This window comes from Eptatretus burgeri, chromosome 9 (genome assembly GCF_056783735.1).
Source record: "Eptatretus burgeri isolate ZD-2024b chromosome 9, Ebu_testis_v1, whole genome shotgun sequence".
Classification (NCBI taxonomy): Eukaryota; Metazoa; Chordata; class Myxini; order Myxiniformes; family Myxinidae; genus Eptatretus; species Eptatretus burgeri.
In genome coordinates, this window is record NC_140969.1 from 28,724,227 (window position 1) to 28,736,299 (window position 12,073).

General features: G+C 47.7%; 1 protein-coding gene across 4 annotated transcripts in view; it reads right to left on the reverse strand.

The window, feature by feature from the left end:
- USP48 (ubiquitin specific peptidase 48) overlaps positions 1 to 12,073 on the reverse strand; it is a 180,711-nt gene that overhangs the window by 66,347 nt on the left and 102,291 nt on the right. For all 4 annotated transcript variants that reach the window (XR_015061515.1, XM_085894514.1, XM_085894513.1 and 1 more), the window contains exon 14: positions 5,511 to 5,624. Coding sequence is in view for 3 of the 4 variants with exons in the window: in XM_085894514.1 (XP_085750640.1) it covers positions 5,511 to 5,624 (114 nt within the window). In the remaining variant the exon portion in view is untranslated. The remainder of the gene's footprint in view (positions 1 to 5,510; positions 5,625 to 12,073) is intronic.

Sequence of the window (12,073 nt, forward strand, 5' to 3'; positions counted from 1 at the left end):
AGCGAGAGCGAGAGCGAGAGCGAGAGCGAGAGGGAGAGAGAGCGCGAGAGAGGGAGAGAGCACGAGAGAGAGAGAGAGAGAGAGAGAGAGAGAGAGAGAGAGAGAGAGGGAGAGAGAGAGAGAGAGAGACGGCGGGGGGGGGGAGATAGAAAGGTGAAGGGATGGGAAAAGGTGGGGTTAGTAAAGAGAATGATATGTTATGCCTAATGGCTGAACACACACACACACACACAGAAACACACACTTATTAGTATTGATTAAAAAAAATGTCCAAACACCAATTACAAAAAGTTTAATTTTTGCTACAAAATAAGCTCGTAAAAAAACAAAACAACAAAGGATGCAAGGCTCGGTAGACAAGTAGAAAACAAATGGACACAAGAAGGATTCATGTTAATCGAGAGGACTTTGGGAATGAAAACAATACTCGCCACTGTTATTAGTAATCCTCACTCCTATAACAGGCACCCTCATATAGGGGTATGCCTGGTGTTGGCTTAATGGTTAAGGCAGTGGGCTTGGGATCCTAGGGTCCTGAGTTCAAATCCCGCTCAGCTGTTGAATTAACACCAGGTGGGGTTGACGCTGCCTGTCATCCTTCCGAGGTCGGCAAAATGAGTGCCAGCATGCTGGTATACTGTGTCGGAGTGGCGACCCGTCCAGGATTGTTCCCAATAGCCAAGGAGACTGCTTCGGCGGCACCAACGCTCTGCACAGAGTATGGTCCTAATGGATGGATGGATGGATATAGGGGTGAGAGGGGAAGTTGGAGTCAATTTTAGTGCACCCCCCACCACCCATTGGGATGGTTCAGCCCTCTTCCACTGGACAGGCTTGACCTGCTTTGAGACTTTCTGTGCTATGTCAGAATGTGTTGAGACCTTCTGTGCTGTGACAGAATGCGTACTAAATAAAAGTGGTAGATGGTAACTCGTGGAGTGTCCAAGTCTCGTCTTTACTTTTTGGCATGTGGGCTGGTGGCAGCAATGGCATCCTCTGACTTACCATCCCCGGTCACTGTTCCTCACAGATACTCAAACCCATTTCCCTGCCTGATCTCCTTCCCCTCTAAGCTGGTATTCATTTCTTTTCTCTGCTGCCCAACCCACATCACCTCAGTCTTCTCCATACTCATCTTCAGCCCATGCTTTCCAAATACCGCCTTCCCCTCCCCCAGTACTTCCTGCATCTCCCGCCCCCTCTACACCACAACAACCACATCATCTGCATACAGCATCTTCCCCATACTACCCCTTAAGCTCACCTTCCTGCTTACCAGCTTTATTACCACGAGAAACATGAGTGGGCTGAGAGCGCTTCCCTGCCTCAAACCAATGTTAATGCTGAAATCCTCAGACAACACAGGCCAACCAAAACTCTTCCCTTTGCCTTGTACATCCTTTCCACCAACCTAACTTCTGCTTCCGGCACTACCATCCATCTATATCTTACAATCATTTTCACACACCGATTCAGACTTCATTTGCATACTTTAATTTTACTGCAGTATGTAAGAGCATTGATTATGAATTGTGGACACATCCTGTCCAGTGAGTTTTCATATTGACGTACGACACCGTATACCCAGAATGGTAACTCACAGCATGGCCGTGGTATGGCCAAATACGTGGTATCAGGTTAGAGGGGAAGGAGATCAGGCAGGGAAATAGGTTTGAGTATCTGGGAGGAACAGTGACCGGGGATGGCAAGTCTGAGGATGCTATTGCTGCCACCAAACCACATGCCAAAAAGTAAAGATGAGACTTGGACACTCCACGAGTAACTATCCACCACTTTTATTAAGCACGCATTCTGTCAAACAGACAAACACTACAGACCAATATACTTGGCAAAAACAATTTTTTGCCAAGTAATTATGAGCACTGGCTCATAGCATATTATAATTTTTTGCTGTTCACAACTCTTTAATGAACATCAATACTGTGCATGACACTTATTGTAATACAAGCACCCAATATTTGTCCACCTGGCTTTACAGCTGTGATTAGCCTTCTTGGTTTTCTTGGTAATCCACAACTTATCCTTCACTTTATGCCTGTCCCGAACACATTGCTCACCCAATCGGCAAATGGTCTCGACAATGATTTATGCACAGCACAGCATGCCACATTTTAGAGTTGAAACGTTAAACTACTCTTTTCTTCTCAACACAAGATTCATCTTCATACAAATATTCCTGTTTCCCTGGTGCACTAATCACACCATCTCGTTGATTTATTACCATCGATTTATCACCGATCACACCATCTCACACCTCGGTGATGACTTCTCCACTCCGGATTCACCATGTGGCCCATTCAATAGCTCGATTGGAGATTCCTTGATTCCAGATTCATCACATGGTCCATTTGATAGCTCGATAGGATATTTCTCGATTACAAATTCCAATGCAATAGACAGGGTCTCCTCCTCTTGCCATACCTGTGCCGCCCTGCAAAAGATCCCCGTACCCCTGTAGCTGAAGTCGACTGAGCCTCCTCCACCCACCGTTGGAGTATCCTTCACTGCTGATATCCTCAAACACCACCACCAGCTCATCATAGTCCGACATGAAACAGTCTCCTCTCAGATGAGTGACGTAACATCATGAATGATACCCTTCTCCTCCTCATGGCTGAACTCCACCCTCTTGCCCATTCCCCTGCATCTATCTGGGTTGATCCTGCTCCTGGTTTTGCCTCTCTCGTCCTGACCTTGAATTACAATGTCCCAATCTCCATGTCATCGTCAGTGAGCCCCAGGACATGAACAAAAATCCTGTAGTAGAAAAGGCCATTGGTGAGTTGATTGATGAACTGTTTCATGTCAACAATGAGGTATGATTCCTCACACCCAAGTCATTGGCACTTGTTACTGCTCGCCTCAATACACGTATCTGCGAATACGAACTGTTCGAAAAATATATGTGGACACAATGCCACCAGGTCTTCCTGCAGCAACTTCCCCTTCTGTGACCTCATCATCAGACAACCCTGCCAATGCCTTCAAAACCAAGCCACGAGTGAAAAACAAATAGAACCCACCCCCTTCCAGAAGTCCATCTCTTCCCCCTCCATCCGAGTAGGAGATATCTTCTACATCATCTCTAACTGTGAAAAGCTCAAACCTCATGACCACTAGCTACTGTCTTCCAGAGGCCATCTCTGGTGAACCGTCTGCAAGTTCACCAAAACTCAATTCTGTTCCTTCCCCCTCCCATGTCAGGATTGCAGACTGCAATTATCTCCCCAACCAGACAACCCCGAGCCTCCAACACCCAATTCGTTCCTCAAATGATAAGGACTTCCCTACCAGCTGCACTCCTTCCTGTCTTTCCACCATCACCCACCCCACCTACAACCAACCCCTCCCCACTTTCTCCCCACAGATCCTCTACCTACACCATACCTAAAGAAACCTATTAATTGTCCTCCATCAACCAACCAGCATTTCATCTCATCTCGACTACCCATGCACAGCCTGCATGACAACCTGACCTACCAATGTCTGACAGCCCCGCTCTGATCCCCTTACTCCTGTCTACAGCACAGTTCTGGGTCGCCACCATCGCCACCAGCCGGCATCTCTGAAGGGTTAAATAATCTAACTGCACGACACGACTGCATTAATCAATGATTACATGACCATTACACAGGTCCCTTTGGGTTGTATTGTTAATGTCAGTTAATCAAATGAAAGACCCAATACTGAATTTGTCATCAGAAGGAACATGAATAAGCAATGAGCAAAGATCAGGAGGAACCCGGATTGGATTCAACTTTCAGCTGCTGCTCCTCTACCCTCAAACCTATAGAAGCACATCAAAATGAGCCTTACAAAAAAAAGTACTTGTAAGATTTCACTCCTCCATAGATAGCTACATAAAGAAAGAGAGAAATGAAGGGTAAAAGAGGGATAAAAACAAGAGGGAAATGAACAAAGAATAAAAAGCAAGAATTAGCATGAATATAGAAGAAATATGAAAAAAATGAGAAACAAGTGTAAAAGACTGAAGAAAGTGAAAGAAAAAGGAACAAAGATCAAAGATGTCAGAAAAAACCCAAATCTCTAGATTTCAGCAGTTACGCCCCAAGGCTCAAATGCAGCAACAGGTATAAGCTACCAGCGGTATCATCTACATCATCTCCGACTGTGACAAGATCAAATCCCATGACTGCTACCTGGTGTCTTCCGTAGACCATTCATGTAGCCAGATTGTATTTGCTATTATTGTCAGCCCTTTACCAGATTTGATGCAAACATGGCAGCTCCTCACCGCTATGAGCAGTGCTGTCATTGTGGGTGGAATGGGTCATGGTGGCAGGGCGCCGTTGGTTGGCAGTGGCTCTTTTCCACTGTTGACCGCGTTGTCTGGAGCCAGAAAGGGGGCCATGGTTCGGTGTTCGGGTCCATGCTCGGCACCGGAGGAAAGCGGCACGCACTGGCACTCTCGGCACATCTTTCATGGCCCAGGCTGCAACGCCCATCTGACAGCAACGTGTTTTGGGACCTCCGTCACCGAGGGAGCCACAATGGGACACTCATCACGGCTGAGGAGCTCCATGCTGGGCAGTTAATGTGCTGTGCGAGGATGCGTGGCTGTGCGTGGAGAGCGTGCTTTCCATAGATGGCATGTCGGAGGGAAGGAGTGGGTGGGGACCATCGCCTTTTCCCAGAGGGAGGAGGTCAGAGACTGAGGTGCTCTCGCCAGTGCCTTGGGAGGCTGTCTTATCGGCCAGCCAAGCTGTCATCGGGGTAGTCACTGGTTGCAGCCAAATTGATGGGCTCACGCTCAAGATCGGACGGGCATGTCACCAGTGCTGGGCAGGGCAGGGCATGGCTTCTGGCTCCATGTGTGTGCTGTGCCATGGGCCCTGTGGAGCACCCCTCCAGCAGACAGAATGAGTTGAAATTTGGTTGTTGAACTTGGGGTGTTGCCTGGGAGGTTTTAGGTGTGAAAAAAATTTGTAGTCGCGGGAGTTTGGGAGCGGGGTACAATGCATATTCAAACAGGACATAAATGCACCTCATTCCACCAGATCAAATTTATAGCCATGTACCATAATGACGAGATATTTCACACTGGGCCACCCTATGCAGCTTATTCCAAATGCAGCTTCTATATATTATTTCATTTTAAAATTAATAGTTTCGATTATTAACTGTTTATTTTTATTGGTTAAATGAGCACTTCGTAAATTTATTTCAATTACAATGGGAAATCAAATAAGAAGCAGAGATAGAGGAGTGTACGAGCCTTCAGCAGGATAAAACCACACTTATGATCAGCTCTCATATGTGACCATTTCAGGACTGCTTTATTTTCCTTTCAGTCAAGCGACCGCTTTTTTGTTTTCTACTTGCCTATTCGAATGATTTTATAATTACTTCAGTAACAGATTCCCACGACAGAGGTCAGAACAAAAACAAACAAAAAAACCCTGCAATTCTGATGGATGGCAACACGCAGCAATCAGTTCCATTTTTGTCACCCCCAACTCCAATCCTACCATGTTTACAAATGATGTCCTCGTTAAACTTGAATCTTTTCACCGCCGCACTGGCTGAAAGTTCTTCTGCTTTCTCATCTTCCTCAGTCCCATCTTCTTCAGACCTGTCACCAACTGCCACCACATACAAATCAGGCAAGCAAGAACCATCACAAGATTCTTTTCATTTGGTGCACAAAAACATACAAAAACACAAATTCGACACATGAGAATTTAAATTTGCTCAAGTTGATGCAACATAAGATAAAAATAAAGGCAGAAGAAAAAGACACAAAAAAATTTTTGGAGCCTCACTTAAACGTTCCTGTAAGATAACAGAAGCTTCAAAACAACAACCAATTCAAACAACAATGAAAGAAACAAACAAAAAAATGGATAAAGACCCATCTAGTCAGCAATCAGAACACAAGTGGTAGCTGTGTGAAGTAAGTGCTGGTAAATTGTTGTGTAATTGTGGCATCATGGTGCAATGGTGTTGTGATTTTATAATTGGTGTTGTGTAATGGAAGCATCAGCCCACATTATTCACCGATTTTCTGTTTGAAAAGGTTATCTGACATTTGCAACTTGATGCAACATAATTGTTCAATTGCAAGAAAGAAATAAAAATAAAAAAAAATTTCAGTCAAAATATGTTTTGAAAAAACATCAAAAATATGATTATTGAATCACGACAGCAAAAGTAGTGACAGGAGTTTGGCACTTTAAACAAAGGACTCACGAGCATGTGTCTGCACAAAATTTGTTCTGCATGAAATCAAGCTCAAGTTGCATTGATAGAGACACTTCAAAACTAATAGCTTATCATTGTTGGGTTTGATTCACAATGGTATACTAAATACAAAAATTGCTGTCTCAAGCATGGTCATGCAATCAATGGGATGTACCACAACAATCAGTTTTTCAGCATCGTCTTCTGAAGTACCAAGTTATATGCGCATAATATCATCATAGCCTTTGATATATACACAACGTGGCCAAGAGTATGTGGACACCCCTTAAAATTAGTGGATTCGGCTATTTCAGTCACACCCGTTGCTGATAGGTGCATTAAATCAAGCACACAGCCATGCAAACTTCATCGACAAACATTGGCAGCAGAATGGGCTGTACCAATGAGCTGTGACTTTCAACGTGGCACCGTCATAGGATGCCACCTTTCCAACAAGTCAGTTCATCAAATTTCTGCCCTTCTAGAGGTGCCCAAGTCAACTGCAAGTGCTGTTATTGTGAAGTGGAAACGTCTAGGAGCAACAACAGCTCAGCCGCGAAGTGGTAGGCCACACAAGCTCACAGAACGGGATCGCCGAGGGCTGAAGCGCGTAGGGCGGAGAAATTGTCTGTCGTCACTTGCAACACTCACTACCGAGTTCCAAACTGCCTCTGGAAACAACGTCAACACAAGCAATGTTCATCGATTTTCCATGGCCGTGCAGCTACACACAAGCCTAAGATTACCATCTGCAATGCCAAGCTTCGGCTGCAATGGTGTAAAGCTCACCACGATTGGACTCTGGAGCAGTAGAAACAGGCTCTCTGGAGTGAGGAATCACGCTTCACGATCTGGCAGTCCGACGGACAAATCTGCGTTTGGTGGATGCCAGGAGAACGCTACCTGCCCAAATGCATCGTGATAACTGTAAAGTTTGGTGGAGGAGGAATAATGGCCTGGAGCTATTTTTTATGGTTCGGGCTGGGCCCCTTAATTCCAGTGAAGGGAAATCTTAATGCTACACCATACCATGACATTCCAGATGATTCTGTGTTTCCAACATTGTGGCAACAGTTTGGGGAGGGCCCCTTTCCTGTTTCAGCATGACAATGCCCCCATGCACAAAGCGAGGTCCATATAGAAATGTTGGTCGAGATTGGTGTGGAAGAACTTGATTGGACTGCATAGAGCCCTGACCTCAACCCCATCGAACACCTTTGGAACGAATTGGAACGCCGACTGCGAGCCAGACCTAAATCGGCCAACATCAGTGCCCAATCTCACAAATGCTTTCATGGTTGAATGGAAGCAAATCGCCACAGTAATGTTCCACCATCTCATGGAAAGCCTTCACAGAAGAGTGGAGGCTATTATAGCAGCAAAGGGGTGGACCAACTCCATATTAATGCCAATAATTTTAGAATGAGATGTTGGACGAGCAGGTGTCCACATACTTTTGGCCATGTCGTGAAAATATATGCGCGCGCGCACGCACGCACGCACGCACGCACGCACGCACGCACACACACACACACACACACACACACACACACACACACACACACACACACACACACACACACACACTTTTGCGGTCCTGTAAAACCGCATGCCTCCAAGGCAATGGCACACAGCATACAGCGATCACAAGGCAGATATTTCAATAATATGTGTATCAGTTAGTCCTTTCCACATGTCTAGTGGGTAAACGGGAAAGATGTGTTGTGTGGGACTCCTTTAGTTAGACTTCTTTAATCTTCAACCCTTGCCGTTCTTCCACTCTTTTGCTACACCCTTTTCTCTCACCCAAAACATGCAAGCAAGCATGCACGCAAAGCAGTAAAGACTAATAGTAACCAAGCAAGCATGCCGCCAGCACCTCATTTGCATTTGCGCGCCAATTCTCAACCGCCATTTCAACTCTGACCTTCATTCCACTCACCAAACTATACCATGCTCTCCACAACTACTTCTTACGACTACTAAAAATCCCCGAAACAACACAGGCTTACATTTTCCACTACAAACGCAACCATTACTCACAATCTTGTTGCAAGGAACTTCCACCTCTTCCCCACAACGCACTGCACCTTCATAACAAATGCCACAACGTGCTCCTAAGACTCTAAACCCGCCTTGACTGCCACATACTCATCGAACACTTTCCACAGCCTCGAAGGACACAGAGGAAATGTCGATTGGGTTATTTTGGGGAATAACTCGAAGCGCAAACGTGCACTGGAGCTCGTTTAAGGACCTACAGATAGCGCAGGATTTCCTGAAAATCATACGTTTGAATGAAGGCCAGTGCAAGTTCGGGACCAGAGAGCACCTCTAAAAACCACAGCCCCATGTAAACGTCAGGAACTGTAACACGTGCCCCTATTGGCCAATGACTGAGCCATTTTTCACCTTTGGGGTCTGGTGGGGTGTAGCTGTGACCGCTATTGACCAATAGGGGAGCTCAATATCGGGAGAGCTTCTTTTGATCCGATACTTGGCTCCTCCTCTCATCCGGGGCTCATAAAAGGGATGAACGCGGATCAATTAGGAGCAGAATATCACCAGGAGGAGACTATCGCCAGGGAGAGAACTGGAGAGATCGCCGAGAGTATCGCAGGAGAGAATACCGCCAGACATCGGACCTCACCAGGGAGACAGGCGTCATGCTGAAAAAGACTGTGAAAGACTGTGAAAAGTTTCTACATTGGAGAAGACAGAGCTCGTGGGCCTTTATGGCGTGGGACTTGGCAGACCGTACGAATCCCACGAGACCGTTGCAGGTTACCTGCACCCTCATGATGCGATGGTGGGCGAGCTCTCTCCGGCGCTCCTTGCACGAACGTGCAGGTCCGCGCGACAGCAGGCAGAGCGGTGCCTCCAGTCCGCGTTCCCTCCGCGACGCCCGGACTCTCCACCGACTGCAAGCTCCAACAAGCGGGTCGCTCTACGGACCGCCTCTCCAAGACCCAGACGGGCAGAAGACCACGAACCACCAACTGACACTGACACTCTGACCGACCGCCCTGACCTGACCTCTTCAGCGGCGCCACCGTGCGCACTTTTATTTCCCTGGCGCCCCGCCCCTCCCTTCGCGGCGCGCGGGGGGGGGGGGGACATTCCAACAGAGATCGGCTGGATCAGTTGTAGTTTCCCAACCGTCATTCTTGTTTACCAGAGAAATTGGGGCGGGAGTTGAGTTCCAACCGTCATTCTTGTTTACCAGAGAAATTGGGGCGGGAGTTGTTGTTGTTGTTCCCCTTTTGTGTTTGTGGAGATTTTGTCGGTTGCTGGCGGAATGGTGAGGATGGCGTGGTTGTTGAGAGGCAGGTGTGGTTGTGGTTGTTGTGACTGGCGTTGTGGTTGGGAGCCATGTTGGTTGTAAAATAACGATAGGAAAAGAAAAACACAATCTCAAAGAATCAAAGCCCTGTGCACACCAATAAATCCCATTAAACAACGGTGGGGAAATCAAACTGAACACGGACTTATCGGCATAACTAACTAAGGGCCTATATAGTTTTCTGCGAATTTCCACAGCAGTAACAATATATATTGTCGCGATCCCGCTGATTAATATCTTCCAGCACGGAATACTGACATTAATGTCCGAGCTTCAAGCAGTCCACGTGTGGACAAAGAACAAAACAAAACACACCACTGTGTTTCAAATCGGCCTCTCGGGGTAGGCACGATATTTTATTGGCTCGATTCCAAAAATGGCTGGTAACAGAATTTAATACACAGCAGAAAAACCCTGCCGGAACTCTTGGCAACAATGGAGTTCAAAAACAGGTCGTACAACTCACAGCTCCGCTCAACGATAGCCGGGAATAACGATAACACTCGTCCGGATTTAACTCATTCCTTCAGATGGAGCTATCAACGATCAGCGCGACAGTGCTGTCGAGAGTCTTGAAAATCACTTGAAATCGCATTCAACCATGCGATTCGGAGCGCTCGATATATTTTTCCACTCGCGATCTTAGAGCCACGTCTGTTGCCAACAATTGCGCCCCGGATCTGATGCGGTCCATCCACCACGTGCCGACTCGCCCACCAATCCCTGGGAGCCTGAAAAAGGTCACGTGACGTTGTGGGCGGGGCACTAAATTTGGTGAGAACATGGTTTTAGTTGGAGGATGGTAGTGTTGAGTGTTGGTGTGAGTGGAAGAGAGTGAAAAGTGTACAATGAGTGAGTGTGGGACAGCGGGCCCAAGTGTGTGAGTGGAGCGAATGTGGTATGCATGGTGCAATGACTGATTGGGGGAGGAGTGATTCCCACCCAAGAGACCCCGGGGTCAGTATAATGTTAGTTAGTGGGTAGTTAAATTTACTAAAAGGAGGTCGTTTTGTTGTTGGTTTCGAGAGAAGGCACGAAACCCGTTTGGAGGGGTGCAAGAGTTCATTGACCGGCTGGGAGCGTGGCTGTGGAAAGTTGAGTATTTGTTTAGTGGGCACCCCAGGCGCCGGACTAGTCGGTGAGAGTAGGGCCAAGGGCCCAAGAGGGGCCGGGATAGTGTAGTGGGCATGGGCGACCCGTCAGAAACGGGACCCGTAGCGCCAGAATGCCACGGGGGCAGTGTCGTGGGCACGGGCGACCCTCGGAAAGGGACCCGGGGCATCAACACACCACGTGGGCATCGGAGGGGGGCAATGCCAGAGAGGGCAACCCCCCGCGTTGTAGGGAGCAACTCGGCTTGGAGGCAGCCTGCGGGCCTGGGGGTGCCATGGTTAGAGTTCGGCAGAGGGAGAGTTCCTGCCAGTTGAGCAACGCTGCCCAGCCAGGAAATTGTGCGAGGGCACGAATGAAAATTTGAGGGCAAGGCCCAAATTTATAATGGACACCAACACATGCGACGGGAATCATGGTTTTTAGAACCGATAGTTTAAAAGTGTGAGGTGTTTTTGAAAGCCCCGGGGAAGTTTCAGGTTAATAAATGTTAGGGTAGTTAGGAGATGTACCCCTTCGCACCATCCATCCCTTCGCTCGTTGTAGGCCGCTGGACCCACCTTGGTAGACCGCTGAACTCTGAGGAGGCCATTCTGAGGCTTTGTTGGGCCTCGAGACAGGGCGCTAGTCTCTCCCTATTCCCCTCCAGAGAGGGAACGTAGGGGTTGGGAGTAGGCTCGGTTGACAGGATAGGTTAGCCGGACAATGACGATAAAGGGGGTAAGGGAGACGATTATAAAAGGGAAATAAAAATAAAGAGGGGCTAAATTTTGTTGTGTTTTGTGGCAAACTAAGGGAGTGGGTATGGACGGAGATAGGCAAAGGCGATAGAGTGGGGGGAGACAGTAGGCTAGGTCTGAGCCTGCCTTCAGAGCGGCCGGCACCACCACACTCCCTCCAGACCAGATGGAACCACACCAGAGGCCGGCCAGCTTCACCTGCCGGCCTGTTGTGCTGCAGCTGCCTCTTCTGCATGGACTTGCCTTGCCATGCCTCATTTGCCTGCCTCTGCCATGACCCCATGCCTGCTAGCCCTTGTTTGCGTTTGCCCCTCTGTCCATCCATCACCATGTGCGCCAGGACCATCCAGTTTTGCAAGGACTGCCCTGCCAGCAGCCCGTGCATCCATCATGCTCATTTCTGTTTTGCGACCATCTCCATCCATTCCCCTGCATCAATGAACTTTGAAATGACTTTTACCTTCTCCCCTTTCACAGATCACAAGTCCTGGGCCATGGTTAAGACCTAAGTCACATTTGCCACGGCAGCCGTGGGGTCTCCAAAATCTACGGCCACTAGCAAGTATACGGCGGCCGCAGTATTTCCACGGTCACACAATGTAGCAGTCACATATGTTTTTTATTTTTCGGGGAGCCGCACGGCGTATTTATAAATTGT